This window comes from Rhinolophus sinicus, chromosome 1 (assembly GCF_057876585.1).
Source record: "Rhinolophus sinicus isolate RSI-liver-muscle chromosome 1, RSI-T2T, whole genome shotgun sequence".
Lineage (NCBI taxonomy): Eukaryota > Metazoa > Chordata > Mammalia > Chiroptera > Rhinolophidae > Rhinolophus > Rhinolophus sinicus.
Window position 1 is genome coordinate 175,882,524 of NC_142501.1, and position 27,989 is coordinate 175,910,512.

At 33.7% G+C, this 27,989-nt stretch overlaps 1 protein-coding gene across 2 annotated transcripts; it reads left to right on the forward strand.

The window, feature by feature from the left end:
- The first annotated feature begins 5,463 nt into the window (after window positions 1-5,463).
- Window positions 5,464-6,639, forward strand: PDHA2 (pyruvate dehydrogenase E1 subunit alpha 2). Of its 2 annotated transcripts, XM_019741084.3 has the most exons (2): window positions 5,464-5,992; window positions 6,086-6,639. In XM_019741084.3, exons 1-2 carry the CDS (start codon window positions 5,464-5,466, stop codon window positions 6,637-6,639), a joined length of 1,083 nt encoding a protein of 360 aa, XP_019596643.2. The 2 variants fall into 2 exon arrangements, with proteins under 2 accessions (XP_019596643.2, XP_019596642.2); XM_019741083.3 differs by having other exon boundaries at window positions 5,464-6,639.
- Window positions 6,640-27,989: the final 21,350 nt, after the last annotated feature.

Sequence of the window (27,989 nt, forward strand, 5' to 3'; positions counted from 1 at the left end):
ATTGGTTCTCTTATTTCAAAATCTTTTTGAGGCTTTTCATGGTGGCTGTAGATTTACAGTGTTGGGTACTATGGAAATATCTTAGAATCTTAGATGCACAGTGGGTCTGTGGGAACAGAAAGATTCTCACGCACAAAAAGCTCCATAAAACTTCTATAGCATTGTCTTAGGTTGCTCGGAGAAAATGCATTCATATTCATAATGTACTGCATAATTATGAGATCTTGATTTTCATTTTTCCCAGTGTGGCTTTCCAGCTCTGCTGTATTATCAAATTAAAGGAGACACCACAACTTTACAAAATTAAAATGGTCTGTTTCGTATGTTGCAGTTTGGCGGTACTCTATTTTTAATTTGCTCATCATTGATCCTAATAAAGACACACTGTCATTGTAACCATTGCCTGGAATGCAATAAGTTAGTTTTATTGCCTCTGTAACAGCTGCTCATGTGTCGCTTCCTTTGTCATTCAATAATGATGTGTCCTTTTCCACATGCACTGCCAGAAAATCTGGGAGAACTCACAAAATAACACCTCCATGTGAACTGGATTAAGTGGAGGGAAATATAATTGTATGTCATCATTGTGTTTTTACTCTTTAGATCCTAAAAGGGCCATATAAAAGGAAGTCACTTCATTATACGTGCAGTATAAGTGAAGAATAAATATTATGTTTTTAAAAATTTTTACCAGTTCTATAAGTTTTGCCTTTTATCTAAACTCTCTCAGCCTCAGTTTCTTCATGCAGAAATTGAGAACGATAGAGAGAGTTTTACCTGTGTCTGTGAGAAGTAGATGAGTAAACTTTGTATCTCCTGCAAAGAGATGCAAGGTTATCACATACCTGGGAAATATTTATAACATGTTCTTAAATCTCAAATGAACTCATATGATAGCTTGAAATTTCATCTCCCTTATTTACAAATATATGTATTATTTTGTCAAGAATATTCCGCTTGTTTGTTTGCACATATTTGCTATATTTGCAGAGGTTTCCTGAGAGAGCCATGTGATCTATTAGGATCTCAGTTTACGGTGTGTTCGGCAAGACTGTGCCCAAGCTTAGATCCATAATAGAGCCATGAAAACCGATGATGTGGCCAACAGTATGCTTTTAAAGTGTGGAACAAGAGTTGCCTCTTCCTCAGTCTCCTTTCCCCAAGATTTCTCTGTGATGGTCAAGTGTGCTGCTCAAACTTCCTTCTAGGCAGCAGCAGTGCTTTGGAATTTGCCAACATTCCTTTGTCTCCCTTTAAACTTAGTTCAGTGACTCGGGTCTTCTTCAGAGAAGCAAATCAAAAGAAATAAATATGCTAATTATGTTATTGCATACTGATATTAGAAAAAGGTAGTAGTCTACCCAAAGTTGTTAGAAGGAAGGGTGCTTGGAGGCCATTTATAAAGAAAACATCATAAAATTGTACAGTTAAGAGAAACTAATGTATTACCAAAGACTTTACAAAGGCAAGACACCCTCATTTCACTATTGAATATGTAGAGCTTATTTTTACTATCACACTTAATATATACATTATTACTAGTAAATATATACATTATTACTGGCAAATGTATTACTATTAAAATTAAGGTTACTAGGGATAAACATATGTTTGTTTAAAGAATACAAATTTGAGACGTGAACTTGCAAGTATGTGAAAATTAAAATCTGAACAAACACTTTCCCAAGAATTGTAAATAATAATTTTTAAAGGAAATGCAAATAGACCTAATTCTGACTTGAGCTTTCTTGACTTTGCTTTGGTCTGTTAATGACATGTATTGATGATTTTTATTTTGAATGAGTTTATGATTTTATAAAACAACTCAAAGAACTGAACAAATATCAGGGCACAACTCTTGATTCTTATACTAGTCCTGTATTGGTTGAAATACAGGCATTAGCAAATCTTGACACTATATCATATATACATTTTTATTTCTTATTTCATCTGGCTAGATTCAATTACAGCCCTAATTATAGGGAGCTTATTGAAATGTTTGGAAAGTTTTTATGGTTTTGTTTTTAATATGCTTTTGTGTTATGATCCCTTTTATCATGATCTGCTAGATATTGGTCCCAATCTCTAGTTATAGAGGGTTGATTACTATGAACATGATGACTCAGATGACTGAGGCCACCCAGTAGGAGAAAGATGATGGCTCCACCAGTTGTTACTGAAAATTAACCCATAATGTCTTTCCTTTCCTTACACCATCAATATCTGGGTGAAATGAAAAGCACTCTCACTTTACCTGTCATTTTCAATCAAGTCTTATCTTCATGGTAATTTGTCCTGAATTTTTATTTAAGGAATCTTCAGAATTATTATGGGGGTTGAGGAGGAGAAACAAAAAAAATTGTTTGCCAAGGGCTCTGAACTGTTCTGTAATAACCTCACTTATCATAACATTAAAGAGGATCCTAGCTTGATTGTCATTATTTTGCAGAATATATGGTACTGACATTTTCCCTTTCTCCAAGGGAAAGTAATCGACCAAATGGGGAAAATTTTTTTCTGAGTTTTATATAACTCAATTTTTTTCTTACTCATCACTCTTAATTGCCAAATCTTAGAACTATGAAAAAAATACATTGTCACTAATCATATAATGAGATCTGATATTATTTATCTAGAACATATTCACTTTTTAACAGCTTTTCTCAGTTAACATTTGGTGAAAAGTGCAATTATTACTGAAGGAATTTAAATACCCCTCAAACATGCTGTTCTTTTTTTTTCTGTAACATTTCTTTGTCACTTATTTAAAAAATTTTTCTATGCTGTTGATGCAATGGGGGTGATATTTTTAAGATAAATTCAGAAATGTCCCTGTAGAATCAATCATTAGACATGAAATGTGAAATTCTGTCACATTGACAAGAATGACTGCTACTATAATTACTGGCTCCTCTTTTATTAGTTTTTTTATTATCAATTAAACGTAATTAATTAATTACATTGGCCTTATAAAAGAACTCATCTGTTTTCCTTTAATTTCAGATAGATTAAAAGTGAGATTTGGTGTTAATCAAAAATTTAGAATTTATGGGGACTTTAATTGCAAACAACATTTGAGTGCTGAGTGTGTAGATGATTATTGGTCCTGTTTGGTAATAAACCTGTTACTGGACAATGACAAGACCAAAAATAAATCATTTGAAGAAAAGTACACCATCATCAACTCTATTGTCTATGTGCAATCTTCAATCCTCTCTAACTAGGGGCTGATAAGAGGAGAGGTTCAATAGCTCAGGGTCTCCTTGAGAGTTTTAAACTTTTCCGCTGACATCTGAACATTTCACTTTTTAAAAAATATGTGAATGGGTTTGGTAACATAATAAAAACTCCAAAAATTATCAGAACTAATAAGTTTAATGGAAATACTTTGTCATCATGTTCTGCAAATATGATTTCATCTGTGTATCTTTAAATCAAATTTAGGAGGTATAGTGTACCTGATGTCTAAGGTTCCTGGAAGTTTCACATTTTATTGTTTATTATCTTAACCAGAGACTGTTGCAAAAAATATGGCCATCTTCTGTGGGTACCTGTAGCACAGGTATTTCCCAATTAGCATCTTTGCATGTTCTCCTCTCGCATGAGTCGGATTTAGCCTTGTCACACTGGACTTTTAAGGGGAGCTCTATCTTTGCAGCCGAGGCTATGTGTGACAAGATTAAATTGGCACACTTTATTGTAGAGCTCTTGTGTTCCTGGCAGTGGTACCCGGCTGATACCTCTGAGAGAAGGCTCAGCTGTCACTCAGTGACCCATTAACACTACTGTTCCATCCTGCAGTGTCATTTTTCTCATTCTCATGGAGATAATGCTCCCTGGAGATCTCCAAGACCTGCAGGAATGAAAGAGAACAGCAGAGACAGGCTAACTATCAAAGGAGGAGCAAACAGCACAGCAAGACCATGAATTCCAACAGCAGAATTTTAAATTGAGTAAAGAAATTAGGCCTGTTATAATGGCTTGGTTGGGAAGGTGGGGAAAAATCAAGTTTTAAGAGATAGCATAACTTTTTATTTTTTTCCTTCTTGCCTAAATATCAAAAGAAGTGTCCAAAATAACACTTGCAGCTAAATACAGAGAAGGCAGCTGCTTTGAATATGTCCTAGGGAAATTTGGGTAAGAATTTATTTACCAACTGGGATTTTGTATTTTATTTGCATGTTTATTTACAAACCGGCAGTGGAAATAAAACACAACATGTATTAAGGTGAATTGCTTAATAGTCTAAATAGAACAGGATCCCTGCTTATGGTTGGCTTATTGGGGTACAAAAATCACCTTCCTAGTAAACCTATAAAAGAGGAAAATAATATGTGGTCTTTGTAACCATAGGCCTCAGATTATTTTGCCCTATGACTGAACTGTTATGAGTTGCTTAAATAAACTCTATTGCTCTCTTTCAGACCAAACTGTATACTGTTGAGTGAGTCACTTTACCAGAAGTTATGCTTTCAAATGTTTACTTTATAAAGAGGTATTATAAAAACACGCTTCTCAATTTCCCAGAATAAAACTGGTTTAGATTGATTTGAAAGCCAAAAAACAAAGCCACCTGAATCTTGATGTTTTCTATGGAAACCTATTGAAGACATTATTGGAAAAAAAAAAAAAAAAGAAGTAAATTGGTCAGAAAAATAGGCATAAAACTGTTTGGATAGGATTCAGGATTTTAAGAAAGGTACCATATCAAAAACTTGTTAGTTGTTATGGCAATCTGCATTCAACCCTGCCTCTAATTTTTCCGACATCAGGTGGTTTAGATGGTTATTCTCACTCTGGAATTTGTGTACTACCACCTGCCCTCCACCCAGGTGACACAGATACCAGAAACCAAAAAGATAAATGTGGTGTCTTCTGGAGCACCAACTTTAAAAAAAAAAAAAAAAAAAAGTGTTTGTTTTTAAATTAAGTATTGAAACTACAAATAATGTAATCTTATTTTTACATTAAAATAAATTTGTATATTATGGAGTAGGATAAAATAGTCATAACTATGTTTAAAAAAAACTTTAAATAAATATTGGTGAGAATACCGTTTGCTTAACTTATCAGAATTCTTATATGCTTTAGGATTGCATTTGTTCTTCTCTTTCATAGATACACATTTGAGAAGCATTGCTATAGTGTTTAGCAGGGAAAAAGGATTCAGATTATTATGATTTAGCAACGATGATGGAGTTAATTAGGATTGTAGTTCTGCCAAGTCTTCCTATATTAGAAACGACCTTTATTCTTAATTTTACAATTGTAAGGCCCTGTAAAAATCAATCAATCCAGGCTGGCGGCCAGGGACCTAGTGCGCATGACGTGGCCTCTGTCACCAGCGTGGCCATTGTGGCGCCACGTGCGTTAGGGCTTGGAAGGAGGCTCAGAAAGTGACAAGAAGGGCAGCCCGGACTCTGGGCAGTTGGGAGTCGCAACTGCCGCCCGCAGCCGCCCTCCATGAGGAAGATGCTCGCTGCCGCCGTGTCCCGCGTGCTGTCGGGTGTCCCCCAGAAGCCCACTAGCAGAGTGCTGGTGGCATCCTGTAACTATTCCAAAGATGCTACATTTGAAATTAAGAAATGTGATCTTTATCGGTTGGCAGAAGGTCCCCCTGTCGCAACAGTGCTCACCCGGGATGATGCGCTCAAATACTATAAGACAATGCAGACTATCCGCCGAATGGAATTGAAGGCAGATCAGTTGTATAAACAGAAATTTATTCGTGGTTTCTGTCACTTGTGTGATGGTCAGGAAGCTTGTTGCGTGGGCCTTGAGGCTGGGATAAATCCCACCGATCATGTCATCACATCCTATCGGGCTCATGGCTTCTGCTATACTCGTGGACTCTCTGTCCGGTCAATTCTTGCAGAGCTTACAGGAAGAAGAGGAGGTTGTGCTAAAGGAAAAGGTGGATCGATGCATATGTATTCCAAGAACTTCTACGGGGGCAACGGCATTGTGGGAGCTCAGGGACCCCTGGGAGCTGGTATTGCTCTGGCCTGTAAATACAAGGGAAACGATGAGATCGCTTTGACTGTCTATGGGGATGGCGCTGCTAATCAGGGTCAGATATCTGAAGCTTACAATATGGCAGCTTTGTGGAAATTACCTTGTATTTTCATCTGTGAGAATAACCTCTATGGAATGGGAACAGCCGTTGAGAGAGCAGCAGCCAGCACTGATTACTACAAGAGAGGCAATTTTATCCCTGGACTAAGGGTAGATGGAATGGATATTCTGTGTGTTCGAGAGGCAACAAAGTTTGCAGCTGACTATTGCCGATCTGGAAAAGGGCCCATAGTGATGGAGCTGCTGACTTACCGTTATCACGGACACAGCATGAGTGATCCTGGAGTCAGTTATCGTACTCGAGAAGAAATTCATAATGTGAGAAATATGAGTGATCCTGTTAAGCTTCTCAAAGATAGAATGGTAAGCAACAAGCTTGCCAGTATTGAAGAATTAAAGGAAATTGACGTTGAAGTGAGAAAAGAAATTGATGATGCGGCCCAGTTTGCTACAACAGATCCTGAACCACCTTTGGAAGAAATAGGCCATCACATCTACAGTAGTAGTCCACCTTTTGAAGTTCGTGGTGCAAACCAGTGGATCAAGTTTAAGTCCATCAGTTAAAGGGAGACTCTATGTAGATTAATTTTCAGTCCCTCAAAGGAATATTTATGGTCAACTTTAAGAAAACGTGTGCCCAATTTTGTTAAAGAATAAGTAAACCCCACAAAACAAGTCTTGTAAACTTTTATTAAAAGAAGTTGAGATCATTAAGAGTCTATTAAAAGAGACTAAAAGAGATCAGTAAAATATGTACACTCAATTAAAAGGGATATCACATTCAACTGTACATTGTTATTTTAAATGATACTAATCATTTAGTATTCTTAAGACATAAACTGAAACATTAAAATTTTCAAGACTTTATTTGAACATATATTGATTAGAATCAGGCAGTGCCAAACTAAAGGCAGTTAGGAGCCATCACCAACAGGAACTAGGGCAGAGATTTTTATCGAGAAGGGAAGCAAAGATTATTTGATTGCCTATAGCTTAAGTGGTTGCCTTATTTGGGAAAGCCTCGTTGGCCATTTGTGATTGGTTATTCCTGAGTTTCATTTTCTTAGATTTGAGTGCATTGACTCTGATTTAGGTTTTGGTTTGCTTACAATTTTGGTTGGCAACCAAGGCACTAGAGCCACCCTAGTCTGAGGGCCACCTTGTTTAATTACTTAAACAGTAGGAATATCTTAAAGATTATTTTACATTTATGCAAGTCTAAAACAGGAAAAACAGGGAAAGGATCATTTAACACCCCATGTTATTTGCTGTAATAGTTCAATTTCATTTAGCTTTATGTTATTTTAGTAAACATTCAAAGGAAAAATAATTCTTTAATTCTTCCTCCATCCTGCCAGGGCTTTTTGTGTAAAGTCTCCATCCTGAGGTAGAGAGGTAATTTCAAGCCACACCAAGGTATCAGGACCCCTACAGCTGTGCAACTTACAATAGTTGACTTAAATTAACCAGTAACACAGCCTGCTATAACAGTGTGCGTGTGCACACACATACAAGTGTGTGCATATACTCTATATCGATGCTGAAACCAATTAACACAGACCATGTTTCCAATGAAACATGATATATAACAGGGCATAGGAAGATAGGACATGGGATTTTTATCATGTTGTACTCTATTGCAATATTTTTAGTATACTAATTTAAAGGAAAATATAAACAAAGTACAATCTAGGGAAAAAACTGCATTTGCTTTAAAATGCAGTTTTTCCCTAGATTTTACTTTAAGGTTAAAGCTACTCTTATTTTACAAACCATTTGTATCTTTATGTTTACATAAAGAACTATCGGGGTAAATTTCAGACTGAAAAATGAATGAATAGATGTGGTAACATCAAATAATTTAAGCAGAGGAGATGGTATTAATAAAAAGTTGAGAGTAAAATCTGCCTTAGCGAGAACTGAACATTCACAGATAACTTTTTTCAACTGAAAATCTGGCTTGGACCCACAGTTCTTCATTATGTCATTTAGCAAGTCTGACTGTGAAAATAATTTTACTTAGTTATATTTGACTATTGACCTAAAAATACTATTGAGTGATGTTTGGCCTGTCTTACTTCTCTGAGATAGACTCACTAAAATCAGAAATCAGAATTTGCTAGTGATTTAAGAAGCAGTTTGTAGAAAACACCAGAAGAATCAGTTGTTAAAGGTTAAAACTCATAACTAGAAAAAAATAATTGTAACTATGCATGGTGATGAATATTCACTAACTTATTTGGTTATCATTTCATAATATGTACATATATCAAATCATTATATCCACCTGAAACTAATATTCCATTATCTGCCATTTACGTTTTACTAGAGAAAATGTTAAAAGCTTTTCTTTATTGTATAGCATCTACTTCTACAAATGAAAACTAGATACTTTCTAAGAACTCTTAACAGAAAACCAAGTTTAGAGGTCTGTGAGTGCATGAACATATGTACACATATGTACTAGCTTATTCTTCATACCTTTCACCAAACAAGTTTAAACAAGTAAGATAAGCTTACTATTCTAAATTCAGAATGCAGAGAAAAGCATTGGTTTGTTTATAAATCAGTGACATCCCTAGCTAATATGTTTTGATTATGCAGCTTCAGTTCAGAGGTAAGTTGATTGGATTCCTTTCATTAAAACTAAAGAAGTATTTCATTTTTATTTACTTTGACATACTTATATTTTCATAAACTTGCAAGTGGAAGATAAGCTGCTCAATTACAGCTATTTTGTGTATACAATATGCAGAAATCATATTAAAAGTTTGTTTATATTATAGATTCTTTTAATATCAGTAAAATTTAAGATATAAATAATTGATTAGAAATGAAACCATCACTAAACCAAGATACACAGATACTTCGTTTCAGGAAACAATCCAGTCTTACTATATTAGAGAAATAAAGTACACTTGTCACAATATACATTTTAAAATTCCATTAAAGCAGGGAGTTTTCAATGTTTTCTATATTCATTTATATCCAGGCCTTTATGTGCACATTCAGGAACTATCATATCACTGGTTGTGCACAATTCTGTATTTTTTGCAAAACAAAATAAAATTAAAAATAAGAACCAAGACAAAACCCCCTGTTGTTTTCAATTAGGTCAAGCAATAAATTAATAACAGTTGGATTCTACTTCTTGTCTATACTACTCAGTCTATTTTATCCACATATTAGTAGACCTAATAAGCCATGATGATCATAATAAGAATATCACTGTTGCGACAATGCTAGAATGTCTGAGTAAAGTAAAATTTCCTATTATCTAAACATTTATGATATTCTATAAAGGTAAAGGATTGTGTGTGTATCTGTGTAATGAAACGAAAAAGAAAGGAGGCTAAGAAAATTTTATAAAGGTAATACTTAGATATATTAGAATTGTGCTTATTTTTAAAAATCGATAGGTCTGCTAATCTAGTGTACAAAAAACAGAGCACACGTTCATGAAATTTAACCTGAAAATTTATTTGTGAGAAAGAGCCAGTTTTAAAAATTGAAATATAGGTCAAATACCATAAAAATTCATCTTTTTATCATGTACAATTCAGTAGATAGTGTTCACAAAGTTGTGCAGTCTTTTTCACTATCTAATTCCAGTACATTTTCATCACCCAAAAGAGAAAACACATACCCATTATCAGTCAATTCTCATTTCCTCATCTCTTCATCTTCTGGAAAGTACTAATCTACTTTCTACCTCTGGATTTGTCTATTCTGGAAATTTAACATAAATTACATATGAGGTCTGACAATTAAGTTCGTGAACTTGTTGCAATGATATTGCTAAATTTTGTTGATATCAGAGGGATTATTCATTATGAATTTGTACCAACTGGACAAACAGTTAACCAAGTTTACTATTTGGAAGTGCTAAAAAGGTTGTGTGAAAAAGTTAGATGACCTGAACTTTTTGCCAACAATTCATGGCTCTTGCATCACGACAATGCACCAGCTCACATGGCAATGTCTGTGAGGGAGTTTTTAACCGGTAAACAAATAACTGTATTGGAACACACTCCATACTCACTTGATGCCCCCCAATGACTTCTTTCTTTACCCAAGATGAAGGAAATATTGAAAGGAAGACATTTTGATGACATTCAGGATATTAAGGGTAATATGACAACAGCTCTGATGACCATTCCAGAAAAAGAGTTCCAAAATTGCTTTGAAGGTGGACTAGTGCTGGCATCGGTGCATAGGTTCCCAGGGGGAGTACTTCAAAGGTGACCGTAGTGATATTCAGCAATGAGGTATGTAGGACTTTTTCTAGGATGAGTTCACAAACTTAATTATCCGACCTCTATGTGCTCTTTTGTGTCTGTCTTTTTTCACTTATCATAATGTTTTCAAGTTTTGCTGTAGCATATGTCAGGACTATATTATTTTTTATGGATGAATAACATTTCATTTTATTTACCCATTTATCGGTTGGTGGACATTTAGATTTTTTTCTGCTTTTTGGCAACTAAGAATAATAAAAGCTATTATTGATGAGAAAACATTCAGAAATTGCTACCTTTAAAGAATGCAACAGAAATCACTACCTTTAAAGAAGGCAAAAACAATGCAACAGATTTTTTTTACAATATCACCTCAATTAGATAAAATTACTAGAAGACAGTGTTAAAAAGTGTTAAAACATTTTCAGCCTGAATATTTATCAGCTTATATGATCTATTCTTCCAATTTAGATATTGATTTTTAATAGACTAATTTTTAGAACAATTTTATTAGTTTTACAGAAAAATTGAGGACAAGGAACAGAATTCACTTATGCGTTGCCCCCAGTTCCCTTGGTTGCAAACACTTTAGAATAATATGTGGGAAGGAGGGGATTATCCCAGCTGGCCTAGGTGCCTCAATCCGTGCACATCCCAAAGAACAGCCTGTCTTCACACTCCTAGGAAATGATTTCTGAACCCTGGGGATATTTTCCTGATAAGAATATTTCTGCATGTCTGAGACCTGGAGCCATGCTATAGTAATTTGTCCAGATAAGTTTATCGTAATAATATGTCCCCATGTTACTCCATTGAGAAGAGATACCTGGAATCTTGTGCCTGGTTTCTCCTAGACTTCTCGTGTTTGTTTTTTTTTCCTTCTGCTGATTTTGATCTATATCTTTTATTGTCGTAAACTATAACCATAAGCGTAACCAAAAAAAGTCAAGTCAAGTTGCTTACACAGAACAAAAATATATCTAGGAGTCCTAGAAATATTAAATGACTAATTCAAGCTCACATAATGAGTGGTAGTGATAGCTATTAATCATAGCTACTGTTCTTTTTTGTTAGACTGCTTGAGTGCAAGACAATATGCTTAGTATTTAATATACATTTCTACACTTAATATTTGAAACATGCACATAACATGGGCATTTTATTCTTCACTTTACAAAAGAGGAAACTGAGGCTCAAGTTAATTAAGTTGCTTAAGATTTCACAATTTATAAATAACGAAGGCAAAGTTCAAAGCTGGTGAACAAAGTCTATATTTTGAAAATTACTTTTTTGTACTACTTTCTAATCATTACTTCATGTAATCTTCAACCTTATAACAGGTGAAAAAAACAAAAAAACAAAAACGGTATGTTAATGAATGAATGAGTGGAATTAAACTAGAACCAAGGGGTTTTATCAATTGCTTTACTATAAACTGAGTTCAGATTTTCCAGCTTAGAGTATAAACTAAAGACTAAAATTGAGAGGGAAACAGACATTAGGGTACAGGAAGTAAGGGGGATGAAAGAAAGCCACACATCATTCTGGGAAACTCCTCTCACTGAGAAGTGGAAGCTATGTTCCTTCCCCTTGAATCTGGTGGGCCCATCTGTCCTCTGACCAATAGAAAGTAGCAGAAATAATGCTCTGCATTTTCAGGGCCTAAGACATAAGAAACAGGCAGACTTTGCTTCACGTCTCTTGGAATATTATCTCTGGGAGTTACGATCTCCATTTAAGTTCAAATATATCAAGAACCCTCGCTAGAGAGTATATGGGAAGGTACTTTTCTCACCAGTCCCAGCCGAGCTTAGTCTTTTAGCCAAACCTAAAGACACACACACACACACACACACACACACACACACACACACAAATATGTGAATGAAGGCCATCTTGGGCCCTCCAGATAGCTCATTTGCTCACTGACAGCCAAAAAGTGACCACAATGACTGGAGGAAAAGTGAAGGCACAGTCAAACTGCCCAGATTCTTAATGCATAAATCACAAGAAAAACAAAATGGTTGCTTATAAGATTCTATTGATTGAGATACTTTGTAATGTAGCAACAGATAACCAGAATAGAAAGGGAGGTAAAACTCAGCATAAATGAAAGTTATATTGCTTACTCCAAGCCAGACAGGTCAGGAGAACAGGTGAGGACTACTAAAACAACTCAAAAGCAGAAAACCCAGAGGAGGAAACAAGTCTCCAATAAAAATAAGAAAACCTAATAACAAAACTACAACTGTTTAACATATATTTTCCCACCACCTGAGCCTGTTTTTCAGATGAACTAAAGTACCTAAAACACTAGGTTTTCAGGATATAGTAGGAAAGTGTTGTCAACAATAGATCGAGAATCACACTCAGATTCTATGTACAAATTCACTGATTGGGGCTTGTCTAAAGTCCCGGTGGAAGCTTTCTGTTGATCGGTGACTATAAGGCCTTGCTGAGTCATAGATGGCACTTGAAATGCCAAGGCAGTTTGTGAGCAAATCGTTGGGAGTTCACAGCTATTCGGGACCAGTCTACCCAAGTAGTGAAGAGGAATCATGGCAGCTAAGGACTGAGGATTAACAGAACCAGAGAGGCAAAGCCGGAATGAAGTCAAGAACTGAGACAAACTGGTGGGTACAGACAGGAGAGAGACAGAAGACTAAACCAGAGTTCCGGACAATGAGGTGGAAATATGTAACAAATAAGGGCAAGGGAACTAGAAGTAGTAGGTTAGCATTTTGGTGACCTTTGTGTTATCATAGACGTCGATACCTATTGGGTGAATTGAACCAGTAGCATCTTATGTATTAACAGGCCCTTTAGAACCTAATGCTTCCTGTCTAGTATCACTTGGTCTTAAAGCAATCCAGTAATTATGTGACGTAGAAATAAATTGGTGTCATTTAAATCTAGGTTCAAATCATGGCCCCGTCATCTATGAGAAATGGTACCTTAAGAAAGGGACTTAATTTTCTGTATCTCCTCTTCATCTGTAATGAGGTTGCTCCATATGACTGTTGTAAAATTTTAATGAAGTAAATAATATCTAGCTTAGTTCCATACAAACCCAAGATGATCTGGTCCATAGGAGGAGAGCTGTTTACTGAGAAAACGACTAAAATTTGAAAAGACCACTCTCCCTTATCTGAAAGCAATAAAAAAAAAGCAAACAAAAATGAAACAAACAAAAACCCTTCAGTTTTATGTAGGTAGCTACTCTGTTTCTCCGAAAACAAGATCTAGCCAGACAATCAGCCCTAATATCTTTTGGAGCAAAAATTAATATAAGACCCGGTATTATATTATATTATATTATATTATATTATATTATACACAGCCTTATAGTACAATAAGACCGGGTCTTATTTTAATTTTTGCTATAAAAGGCACATTAGAGCTGACTGTCCTGCTAGGTCTTATTTTTGGGGAAGAATGGTAAGTGCAGAGATTGCTGTGATCAGAAGAAAATGAGAGCTGCATATAGGATATGTTTTCATAAATCCATCCACTTTTTGTTTTCTCATGACCCTCTCACTATTGTCTTCAGTAGTTCTCCTTTAGTTAGCATTAGATACCAAAAATAGTAATGAAGGCCCAACAAGATTGGACAGTAAGACAATATAGGAGTAATGTAACTCCCCAATCTGCACCCAAATTTTGTTCAAAATTGAGCTCTACTTATCTTTTAACTATAGTAAAGCATGTAGATGTTGTATAGATACTACTTTGGTAGAATCAGGTCTGGGAAATACAAATTTTGCCATTCCACTGTAGATATTCTAAATCTCGCAATTTCTTCAAAATTAGCCCCACTCTTCCTATTATATTATAGATTTCTTTTAAGAAGTGTTCCCATATATTAATAAAAGCAGGGATCTCATCAAGCGTGAAACAAAATCCAACCAAAACTCTCCATTCAATCAGTATTATAATTCTTTCTCTTTGGCTACTTCACGTCTCTTTGATGCATGAGGTTTGTCTGTACAGCAAAGAGCAAAGATGAGAGATCTCTGTACTGGAATTTGAGAAAGAGAGATGGAAATTTTCTGCTGAGGTTATGCACAGAAAACAACACAATTAAATTAGGAAACACTGAAGAGCAACAAAGACAGTTCATACAATACTATCCTTTTGGCATGCCAATAAATACTCAAGCTGAATAATTTACCAAAAGAAAAAGAGCCCACTCAAACCTCATGACCTTTTGAACAATGAGCAGGAGTTCAATTATCCACAAATGTTCTATTGGAAGGCAGCTTTTCAGGCCGCACTATTATTTCAGCAGTCATACGTCAGAATTATTAAAGAGGGAGAACACTGCCTTTATAGTTTCTGTGTCCTGCTATAGTTTATGTTACCTTCTTTATAAAACCTGCTGCCACATGAAGTAGCACTTTGCCAAAAAAAAGTAGAAAAAAAGTAGGAGGAAGTAATTATTTTAATAATGTTACTGGCGAGTTTGAGCTATTAGATTTCACTGAAACACTTAATCTCCACATTACCAGAGTGATACTGTCACTTTAGAAAGTCCGATGTAATTGGCTTCCATTAGAGACTCAGAGTGACTTGCCAACAGTGCCCAGAGAGTCTCTCCATCACAGTCCGTATGGATGGCAGTGCTGCAGAGTGAGCAGCTTAGCACTTCCTTGGGGTACATCTAGGTTCCAAGAATTGAAGAGCTTTTTCCTTCACTGAGATCTACAGCTTCCTTTAGACAAAAGGGTATAGAAGTCATGTGGAATATCACAGATTTTGGAACCAAAGCACTACAGTTTACAACCACTATGAAAGCATATTATGAACTCAGTTCTTGTGAAGGTGGCATATTTCTTGTGATTTAAACGTATCTTCCAAAATCGTTTGTCATTTCTCTCATTGCCTTTGGTAGTCTTAACCCTTTATGTTTTCCTAAATTTTTCTGAATTGTTGAGATTAAAACCAAGAACTCTCCAAAAATAAAGCTCTGAACAGGCATAAAGATATTGGAAACGCAGTTTCACTATCTGGATTTTATTTATTCACTGAATTGTGCTGCAGGAAAGAGCTGATTTCTTATTAGATCGTAGGCAACGAGACTCAATTATACCTTAGGTCAGACCCAACAGAGCTCATAGCCAGAACTTTCCTTTCTGGCTATGTGATATTGGGTGAGTTAATTTCTTTTCTGAGTCACTGTTTACTACTCTGTAAAAAGGAGGATGTCACACTTAACCTTGTAGTGCTGTTGTGAAGATTGGAAATAACATGCATAGAGTCCTTAGTGCTTGTCACATACTAGATTCTCCAAAGAGTAGTTATATATTCCCTTCTACTCCCCTTCTTCTTCATGTCCTGTCTTATGTTTAAGGCTTAATTTTTGTCACATATTTTTACAGAAGAATATCTCATTTGTCTCTTACCTTTCCCAAATGTCATTTAGATTTTGAATCCATCATTCTAAAACCTTAGTCATGATTTTTATTCAGTGATACCTGAAACTCACTAGGCATTGCTCTTATTGCATTATACACATCACCAGTGGAAAATTTAAATGTCACCTGATCTATAAATTGAGTTTACTACATATGTAGTGTAGGTATGAGTTGCTAAGAGTGTGGCTTGCCTATCCGTATTATCCAGACTACTTATTCATTTTGAGCGCCCCCATTTTCTAATACCCCATCACGTTGTATTTTGTCAAAGTTTTGTATGAAGTATAGCTCTTATCATAAAGATTTTTATTAGTATGAAAACTTTCAAACCTCTAAAATGCTATAATCTAACATATGTTAGCTAATTTAGAAAGAAATTTGTCATATGCACAATAAGCTTTACATGTGTGTAAATGTTTCCTTTGAAAATAAATTTGCTATTTTTATTCCTTAATAAGGACTTTATTTTAGTGTTAATCAATATTAAGGAGCAGGTGGCAACATTCTGTCAAGTTAAATGAGCAGTAGTGCAAACACTCTATTAATATTATTCATAAAGTTTTTATCATAAACAGCATTAAACTACTTACTATTCATCATAAGGGTATAAAATGCACATTGGAGATTCATGAAATCAATGACATGTTGCCCTCTATCCAATGCTGCTATTTGGCAAAGAGAGAAGAATCCACTCCTCAAACTCAGCATGCCATTTTTTAATTCACACTTAAATTTCCACTTGAGGAGGCAAGCCAAAACAAAATAGTCCTCCCTGAGATGCACCCTGGGAATAAATGCCCTCCCAACTTTAATAATTATCTGAGAAGAGTCTTTCTCTGCTCCTCTTTTCCATCTGAATAGAAGTTGTTTGTTAGGACCTAGTTGTTTTCTATCCCTCTATTTGCATAATTCACAGATGTCCACCTGCTGGCCCTATTCTGTCCCATAGAATGATAGTCTTTGTTTGCTGAGTAAGTTGTTCTTTCTTTGCAGTTATAATTAGGGATATACTATACTGTAAGATGAAACAATTATCAGTATTTAGATAGATAGATAGATAGACAGATAGGTAGGTAGCTAGATGGATGGATAGATGATAGATGATAGATCATTAGAGAGATGACAGATAGATAGACAGACAGACAGACAGATAGATAATTACATTTTTTAGTTAATTATGTCCTGCTTCAAGACTGCCTCTTCTTTTATAAATTGATCTTTGTGCATGCCTGTAAAAGAGTATGTGTATTTAGTAAATCTTTATTTAAACATAGGATAGCTTGAGGATATGTAAACAGCTGTTATTGTCATTTGATTTTTTACATGTCTTCTTTAAAAGCACACTACTGTACTGTAAACAGAAGTACAGTATTATTTAGTTACCACAGCTTGGTAATAAAAATTGGAAATTGTGGTTTTATATCCATTCACAATAGCTCTCAGTGATTACATGGATATTTAGGTAAAGTTTTTTTTCTCCTCTAATTGATATTCTATGCAATTCAGCCTAATTCTGCAAATATCAGTTTTTAGTATCATTAATTGTTTCAGCATTTTCTTTACCTAAGCTACTAAGAAGGTATTTTTCAGAAGGAAGTGATACACAAGGCCACAACACTACAAATAAAAGAGACACATGTTTGAATTAACAGTCTCAGACATCAAATATAATTGTGTTGTATAGATTTAACATAATTGGGTCAAAACACTTCTGATCAGGATATTCATCTATAATAGGACTTTTGGGAAGCCAAATACTGGGCTTCAATAACATAAATTTTGATTTAAAAATATTTTTCTCGAGTGTGTCTATGCCCATACCACCCTGAACTTGCCTGATCTCATCTTTCTGGAGATTTACTACATTTAAATTTTTCTCTGCTCTTTCAAAATGGGCTACACTCTCTGTAGATTGGTTCATCCAGCATTTGATGATTAATTTTTGAACAGTGAAGTGCAGACAAAATTCACTGCATTTGTTTATCTTTATAACAATTTTGGATGAGAATTCTTGGAAATATAAGTTGATATTAACAATCATATGTCACAGCATGATTTTGCAGATACCATTAAATAATAGTGAACATAAATTCCTAAGGTAGGATCCGTTTTTTTTGGCCAGGATTTCAAAGCCACTTAATTCATTTTTAAAAAACGAAATTGTTTTTTAATCTATAGAGAATTTGACTTGAATTGCTATTTTAAAATATGGGACTCTGATGGTAAACACATGTAATCACCTTTATGGTTTCCATTTTTCTTGAAGGTGGCAAATACATACAAGATGCAAGGTAATCACAATGTTGCGTTATCTTTCCATTTTATACCTATGCCAGTATTTTATGTGTGCAAATTATACAGAAATTGAGGTCAATACCACTCGATTATGATTGGGCGGTATTGGGATATCTGTGCCTTACCAAGAACATTTCCTTGATTTCTGACCTGTGACTAGCCAGTTATGGTTTCCATGTCCTTCTAGGCTGTTGAACTGACCATTTCTAAGGTTTTCTGGAAGTTGTGTAGTATTTGAACCAGAGTATCTTACATATTTTAAAAAGAACTGAGGAAAGTGATGTGCTTCCTAGGTGACACATGGTTAGAAAAACGCAGCGTGTTTGACTATATCTAATCTCTGCTTTCCTCAATTTAACTACGAATGAACCAAAGTTAATTATAATAAATGCTATGTGAAAACTAAACATAGCAAACTTGTTCATTATCCTCAGGACAGAACACATGGTAAGTGTTCCATAAATAAGGAGTAAATAAAGAAAATATATAGTTTTACTAAAACAGGGAGAAAACTGGATACATAGGTTAGAAAAAGAGAAGATGAGAAGTTACTCTTAAGTAAAACCAGATTTCTCCATCTGGCTTTTACTAAAGAGTTCCAAAGAGGAACTGAGAATAAGTTTTCTTTTTTCTTTACCAATAAAGATATGTTTTGTTGAAAAATGAAAGAGAATCAAAGGGAATGGTGCATAAGACTATTTTATTTTGACCATTATTAGTATGTAATAGTACCAGGGACAACTGGGCAAGCCATATACTCACAAATCATATCGAACATCATATTCCCTTTTCAGACATAATCATTTTTTTGCTTTCCCTTCATTTAAGTAATTATCATTAGTACTAGATGTTATTGATTTAAATTAGAGTTTCCTTCATACTTATATAAATAAATAAATAAATAAATAAACAAACAAGAAAACAAAAATAATAAATCTCCCGTGTCAAAAAATTCCAAATAATTTCTGTACATAGTCTACCCTCAAGTGGGTGGAGGACAGTTCTCTGCTCCTTAAATGTAGGCTGTGCATAGTGACTTTCTTCCAAAGAATATAGATTGAAAATAGGCACGTATGGTAATTTGATAGTGGAGAAACCTGACAAACACTACCTAAGCCAGGAGACTGAGTTCAATGTCAACGATGATAAATCATGTTGATAGTATGTACCATTGAAATGATGTGATGGAAATGGCACGTAACTCCATGGTCTTCTTCCTTAGACATGTAATCCTAGTTTAATCATGAGAAAAGCATCAAATACATATTAAGGGATGTTATACCAAATATCCGATTAGTACTTCCCAAACCTATCAAGATCATCCAAGAAAGGAATATCGGATAAATTGCCAAGAGAAGATTACAGAGACAGGATGACTAATAATAATGGTATCCTGGATGGGATTCTGGAACAAAAAACTGACGTTAAATAAAAACTAAGAAAATCTGAATCAAGTATTAACATGAGTTAATAATAATGTTTCATTATTATTATTTCATTATTATTGATTCATGAATTCTGTACTATACTAACAGAAGATTTTAACAATAGGGAAAATTAGGTGTGAAGTATATGGGAACTCTGTACTATGTCAGCATTTTTTTGTAAATCTAAGATTATTGAAAATTCTGAAGTGTAATAAAAATTATTAAATATTTTAATTTTTAAAATTTTAATAATTTTTAAAAACAGATGACTTTCTACATTTAAGAAGTGGACTTTCTCATAGATCTTCAAATCCAAAAATATATTTTAGTACCTATTTATTAACCCAATGTTTAATTAATTCTCCAAATATTTATTTATGGCACTATATATTACATTGTTTGGGGTGTTAAGGTAGAGGAAACATCATCAAATTTATATTTGATGGCTTGTTTTAAGGGTAAATAGGAAAATGCCAGCCAACTAGAATTTTAGGATACTAAAAGGTTTTAAGACATTAAAGGTTAATTTAAGCTTTATATATATTAATACTTTTCAATGTCTAAATCTCTTGTCTATAATCCATCTACTTGGGAAAGGAATTAAGTTAATTTTGGATAAAATGATAAGTAAATATGACCTTTGGTATAATATGCAGTTGATTCAAACTAATATAACTTACTGCTTAATTTGATTTTACTTTTGTATCTGATTGCATGCAATAGTATAAATTTTGAATAAGTGAAAATATTAAACATTCAAAATATTTAAACTTACATTTATTATTCAAGATATGATGTTATTGTTTTAGACTAAGTACGTATTAATAGTGTGTGAAGTGCTCTCTCTTATTAATGCAAGTTTAATTATCTTAAATACTCTGGCTCAGTTAGTTCCATTATATAGTATCGTGGCTCCCACACTGATAAGGACCTCGAGGTGCAGAAGCTGCTGTGTGTTCTGATGATCAATTTGCTAAGCTGGGTATTTTATTTTTATAAGAATTATATATTGAGAAGAAGTAGTATGCAATTTTTAAAAATAAATTATCAGGAGAGATTTTGAAAATAAACTCAGTGAAAATTGAAATAAAACTTTCATATTAAAAAAACAGCTGAATAAATTAGAGTCTAAAAAAGTCAGCAGCATTAATATTGAGAGGCAATTTATCAATGATCAGATCATGAACGTATAAGGGCATTAAACATGGCAAATTTAGAAAAAATTGAAACAAATAATTACAGGCAATTAATCCAATATTCTGCAAAAGTATTCATCATTTCTTTCTAAAAGATAAAAGTCTAATTCCAGATCCTGGGTAAAAATGCATAGCAGTGGGTTATTTATTTTTGTATACACCTTTTCCTAAAGAAAAGAATCTGAGTTGCAGCATCTTATTTCCAGTCATGATCTGGGATGAAAGTAGAGTGGCCTGACATCTGTAATACTTCAGTGGCAATTACAGCACAGTTAATATATCAATTTAATTAAATTCCTATAGTGATTCATGACATAAAATATCAAAATAAGTTAACTTGCACAGAAACAGACAAAAAGATCAATGCAGTGGGCAGGGATACAATGAATTAAATTAAAGTATAATTGCCATCTACTGAAAGGACTGTATGCATAAGTAGATTTTTTGTAAAGCAATCTTCTTGAAAGACATCACTTAGGGAAGTTAGACAAGATAGAGCCCAGAGGGTTCCAAAGATCCCTAAAGTCAGCCTTAAAGCAATGCTAAATTATTTTTTATCTTATTTTTAAACAGGAATCAAGTAACTCTATTTGCATTAAATAAAAATAAATGTAATTCTTTCTTACATTTTACTAAGTAGAATATGAGTTTTACATTTTCAAGTGTGATTTGCCACTAATTTTTACAGTGTTTTAAAACACACTTTTATTACTGAAATCCTTATGGGATAATATAAAAAGCTATATGTTAAAGAAGGAATCGATGTGTCAAAGAAAGAAGAAACAATGAAACTGGTGGCTAAATTGATCAAGCTTTAATCTCACTACCACTCTGAACTACAGCAATTTGGAAGTAAGGCTGAAGACCTTCCTGCTAGTGAAGGTAATGGGGTCTTTGGTAATTAAACAATGAAAGGAAGGAAATGCTGTTCATTTAGGATCATGTTCATTGGTTTGCAGATATAAACCAACCTTACATCCTAGGAATAAATCCCACTCCATCATGATCATTTTAATGTATTGCTGAATTTGGTTTGCAAATATTTTGTTGAAGATTTTGCATCTATGTTCATCAGGAAGGTTGGCCTATAATTTTCCTTCTTTTCTTTTTTTTGTAATCTTCTTGTCTGGTTTTGGAATCAGGATAATTGTAGTCTCATAAAAAGTGGTTCAGAGCCTTCCATCCTCTTGAAATTTCTGGAAATAGTTGAGAAGAGTAGGTGTTAATTCTTGTTTGACTGTTTGGTAAAACTCACCTGTGAAGCCATCTGGTTCAGGGCTTTTGTTTGTGGGGAATTTTTTGATTACTCATTCGATTTCTTTAGTAGTAGTTGGTTGGTTTGGATTTTCTGTTTCTTCTTGATTCAGTCTGGGGAGATTGTATATTTCTAGGAATTTATCCATTTTTTCCAGATTGTCCAAGTTGTTGGCATATAGTTGTTTGTAGTTTCTTATAACACTTTGTATTTCTGTGGTGTCAGTTGGCACTTCTACTCTTTTATTTCTGATTTTATTTATTTGTGTCCTCTCTTTTTTTTCTTGATGAATTTAGTTCATCAATTTTGTTTATCTTTTCAAAGAATCAGCTCTTGGTTTCAATAATCTTTTATATATATATATATATATATATATATATATATATATATATATATATATATATGTATATGTGTGTATATATATATATATATATATATTACTCTATTTTGTTTATTTGCATTCTGATCTTTATTATTTCCTTCCTTCTACTCATTTTTGGCTTTGTTTGCTCTTATTTTTCTAGTTCTTTAGGTATAGGGTTAAATTGTTTGTTTGAAATTTTTCTTATTTCTTAAGGTAGACTGGTATTGCTATGAATTTCTCTCTTAGGACTGCTGCCGCTGTGTTCCAGATTTTGGATTGTTGTGTTTTCATTTTCATTTGTCTCAAGGTATCTTTTGGTTTCTTCCTTGATCTACTATTAACCCATTCATTGTTTAGTAGCATGTTATTTAGCCTCCATGTGTTTGTGTGTTTTTCAGTGTTTTTTTTCCTTGTAATTGATTTGTGGTGGGAGGAGATGCTTGGTATGATTCCAATTTTTAAAAAATTTATTGAGACTTGTTTTGTGGCCTAACATGTGGTCTATGAAAATGTTCCATTTGGACTTGAAAAGAATGCATATTCTTCTGCTTTGGGGTGATATGCTCTAAAAATATAAACTAAATCCTTCTGATCTAATGTGTCATTTAAGGCTGCTCTTTCCTTGTTGATTTTCTGTCTGGAAAATCTATCCCTTATTGTCAATGAGGTGTTAAAGTCCCTTACTATGACTGTATTACTGTCATCCTCTCCCTTTATGTTGGTTAATGTTTGCTTTATGTGTTCAGGTGCTTGTTTGTTGGGTGTATACATTTATACAAGGGTTATATCCAGTGTTGGATTGATTCTTTTATCATTATGAAATGTCTTTTTTGTTTCAAAATGTCCTTCTTGCCTTTGTTTTAAAATTGACTTTGTCTGATATAAGTATTGTTACCCTAGCTTTTTTTCATTTACATTTACATGAAATATCTTTTTCCATCCCTTTACGTTTAGTATGTGTGTCTTTCAATCTGAAATGGGTCTCTAGTCAACAGTATATGTGTGGATCTTGTTTCCTCATCCATTTAGCTACCCTATGTCTTGACTGGAACATTTAATCCATTGACATTTAAAGTGATTAGTGATAGATATGTAGTTATTGCCATTTTACTGTTCATATCCAAGTATATTTTTCCCATCTTTTTCCTAGAGAAGTTTCTGTAACATTTCTTGTAATACTGGTTTGAGGGTAATGAATTCCTTTAGCTTTTTCTTGTCTGGGAAGCTCTTTATCTCTCCTTAAGTTTTAAATGATAGCCTTGTTGGGTTAAGTAGTTGGTTGTAGTTCCTTGCTTTTCATCATTTTGAAAGTTTTCTCTCCATTCCTTCTGGCCTGCAAAGTTTCTGTAGAGAAATCAGCTGACAGTTTTATGGGAGCTTTCTTGTAGGTCACTATCTGTCTTTCTGTTGCTGCTTTTAAGATTTTCTCTTTGTTTTTAAACTTTGTTATTTTAATTATGGTCAGGATCTTTATCTTTATTGGTCAATATGATGCTCGTGCAGGTACTGATGGACAATTCTATGAGACAGAATTAAGAGTTTATAATGTGACCTAAATTCACTTAAGAATGTAATTTACATTCAAGGTTGAATTTCCTTAATAGGTAATCAGTTGAAAGAGAGGTAGAAATTTTAATAAGTGATATTGAGATAACTGGCCAGCTATTTGAAAGAAAGGTTAATCTGTAATTAATTTACATTTCGTATCAAAAATCCTTAATGGATAAAAGATCATGTTTTTAATTCAACTTATAAAGTAGAAGAAAAGACTGAGTAATTCATTTTTATATTTTATGTTTGAAACATCTATCAGAAACCAGAGAGTTAAAGAAAATAAATTAAACACATGACTATATAAAATTATTTACATTTCTAAATGGCAAAATAAACCATGAAAAATAGAATGGGAAATAAATATATTTAACACATACCACAAATAACTAATTATACTTTTTAATACATTAAGTGCTCTTATAAATGTATAAGAAAAAAGAAGTAAACAACTTCTGAGAAAAATAGGCAGAGGATCTGAATGTAAGATATTGTAGTAAATCATAGAAACAAATAGGGTATTGAAGTAACTCATAGGAAGAATACTCTTAGGAGTATTTGAACTCAAATCTTCCACCTATCTCATTGTAAATGAGGAAACAAGTCTAGAGAGACACAGATAAAATTTAAATTTCTTTATTCTCCATTAAGTGATTTAACAACCCCAATAAATTTTAAATATATGTCACTCTGTAACTACTTCATATATATACATATACATATACACATATACATATACATATATATATATATATATGTATATGTATATATATATATATGTATATGTAATTCTGTAACTATATGAAAACCCAAATGGCATAGAGTGACCTTTAGCTATTTGCAACTGATATATTTTTAAAAAATAGGTTAACATTCTATTGCAATCCACACCATCTGCTGTTATTATACAAGACTAGATATAGTGGTTAAGAACTCAGGCTCTTAAGTCCAACTGCTCCAGTTGGAATCCCGGCTTTGTAACATACTGAGTAACCTCAACAATTTATTGAAGCCCTGTATGCCTCAGTTCCCGATTTATGTGTCACTTTCGTTTCTAATGTTATTATAGAATTAACTCATACTTATAAAGATTATGATAAGGCATGGCATGCAGTAAATGCCCAATATATGTTAGCTATTATCATTTTATAAGTGAGGGCATTTTGGGTGACTACTAACAGATTTCTCTTTTGTGTATTGTTGCATTATGGATTAGAAGCATGTTTTATCTTCCTCTGTTACCACCATAGAAATGATCTACATATAGAATTGATTTCCATAACCCAGTTATTTTCATAAGGTATTAAGTAACGTGATGAATTAATCCCAGGTGTATATTGACAGTAGGAGGTTGGAAAAAGGTTTTAGGGTCATTTAGGATAATGGAAATTGAACGAATTTATTATTTTAACCTTTTGTATGAAGAAGAATTTATAGAACCTAGTTCCAAAGTTGATTCAGGAGTGAGGAGAGAGAGTAAATGACACAAACAGGGGATACAAATCAGCTGATTTCAAACTCAGATTATATCTACATGCCCTCCTTTTGTCCTGCATTGTGAGGCTATTTTCAGTTTGACCTTGCTGTTCTTTGTTCTTTCAAAACTCTTCTGGAAACTAAAAAAGCTGAAGGCATTTATCATAAGGCTAGATATGAAGTATTCTAATACAGCCTGGAAACTAAATTGAACTAGAAATCACCTGTGCATATTAAGGCCAATGCCTGCCCATTCTGAATGGATCACTGGCAGCTTATCACAATTTCTTAGAGACCCAATACTGAACTTAGACAGACAATGATTCTCAGGAGCTAAAAAGGTTTTAATTTTTTAGATTTTCTTCCCTTTGTTCTTTATGGTCCTGATCTCAATCAAATTGTCAGAGGGCTACCTCCCATTACAAGGATGATAGAAATGGGAATTTGGGCCTATTTATTTCTGAAAAGAAAGACCCATGGGTATGAAAACTTTACCACTCAGCATTTTACCAATGTGCAATACACAAAAGCAATCAGTTTTCGTGCATTAAATGCTTCTCTTAAAAATACTGAATACCAAACACCAAACGGACTTTCTTCTTAAGTCAAATTGTTACTGTCATTTTCTCTCTCTTAGTGGCATACTTTCTGAATTTCTGAATGTCCTTGTAACTACTTTAAGTGACAAAATTTGATGAATTGAACTAATGGATGACCATACATGTTTTCATGATGAAAAATGGTTTATGACACACTATTCATTACTTATTTATTCAGTTTTTAAAAACATATTCAATATTAAAATTATTCCCCTGAGACCCCACCCCACCCAACTCCTATACCACCTGAGGCTCTTCCAGCAGTTGAGCTTCCTTGTTTCAGGGGATTCATTGTTGATTTTTTTAAAAAATAGCATTATCGAGATATAATTCATATACTATAAAATTAACCAACTTAAAGTGTATAGTTCACTGATTTTTAGGATATTCAGAGTTGTGAAACCATCAATCCAATTTAATTTTAGGACAAATTATCCCCCAACACACCACATTTTTTAAAAAAAATCTGGGAATGTCTTAATTTCCCATTCATTTTTGAAGAAGAGCTTAGATGGATATCAAATTCTTGGTCAGCTTTCAACGTTTTGGAGATATCATCCCAATGTCTTCTGACCTGCAATGTCTTCTGTTTCTTCTAATTGAGAAAGTTGTTTATCTTCTGCTGTTTTGAAGAGATTTTTTTGTCTTTGACTTTCATCAATTTGACTATGCTCTGTCTAAATGTAGGTCTCTGAGTTTATTCTACTAGGAGTTTCATTGATATCCTTAGACATGCAGATTAATATTTTTCATAAAATTTCAGCCATTTTTTTTCACAGATTATATTTGTCCCTTTCTTTTCACTCCTGTGGAACTTCTGTTATGTTTGTTTTAGTAAACTTGATGGTGTCCCACAATTCTTTGAAGCTTTGTTTATTTTATTTATTCTTTTTCCATTCTTAAAATTTGTTGATTGACTTTATATTTTGTCATCTTGAATCTCTTATTGAGACACGTGAAATTTTTATTTCAGTTATTCGTTCTTGCAAGTCTAAGATTTCCTTTTTAAAAAATAATTTTTTTTGATGTTTTCTATTTTGTGTGAGATCATTGTGTTTACCTTCATTGAGTGGTTTAGATATGTAGCCATTCTGGTATCAGACCCCCCACACTCAAAATTTGTTGTTGCTTACATTTTTATTGTTATTGTTGTTTTTCTTGCATCTGCTTAGCTTATCTGTTTAGAGACCTTCATGGACTAATTCTGTAGATTCTGTATCTAGCAGTGTGCAAAACTGAGCATTCAGGATATGTGTATATATACATGTATATATATACATATTATATATGTATATATATATATAATATGTAAATAATATATGTATATAATATATAAAGAACACACACATATAATATAAAGAATATATATAAATTATAAAGAATATATGTATATAATATATATGTATATATTATATATATATATATATATATATATATATATATATATATATATGTATGTTTTGTTTTTATTTTAAAGTTTGGCTTCCTAGGAGGTCACATCTAGATCAGTACAATTTAGTGGTCTGCAATGGTCCATCAGAAAATTTCCTTAAATGCAATTCCTGTATATGTTCCACCTTTGCCAAGTGGATCTGTATGTGTATGAGAAGGCACATCCAGACTTCAGGCAGTCACAAGACATCCTTAGTTTTCAGTTCTTGCTTCTGCATCATTTTAAGGTCAGTCAGATGTGAATAATTCCTACCTTCTCCTTTCCCATGTATTTCCTGGGCCTGGGCACAGCCTTTGAGATTCCCATGAATATGTTGGAACATTTCAAAGTTCTTTGTGGTTATCTGGTTCTCCAAAATTTCTTTTTAAGCCCCCAGCCCTACTAGGCTTCTGTTTACTCCAACTGAAACTCAGCTTTAGGCAGCTATGTTGCCAGCACACTGCTATTGTTTTAGGAATGCTCTGGGGCACCCCCTTAACCCACTTATCTGAGTTCCCAGTCAAATCAAATGGCCACAACACCCGGGGGATAAAGATTTTCCAGTGAGCTGCAATTTCAGACAAAATATTGACTGTGCTCTGGGGATTGTGCTTTTAAAGTCACTCCAAAAGAGGTCTAACCTCACCCCTCACTGGTGCCTGCAAAA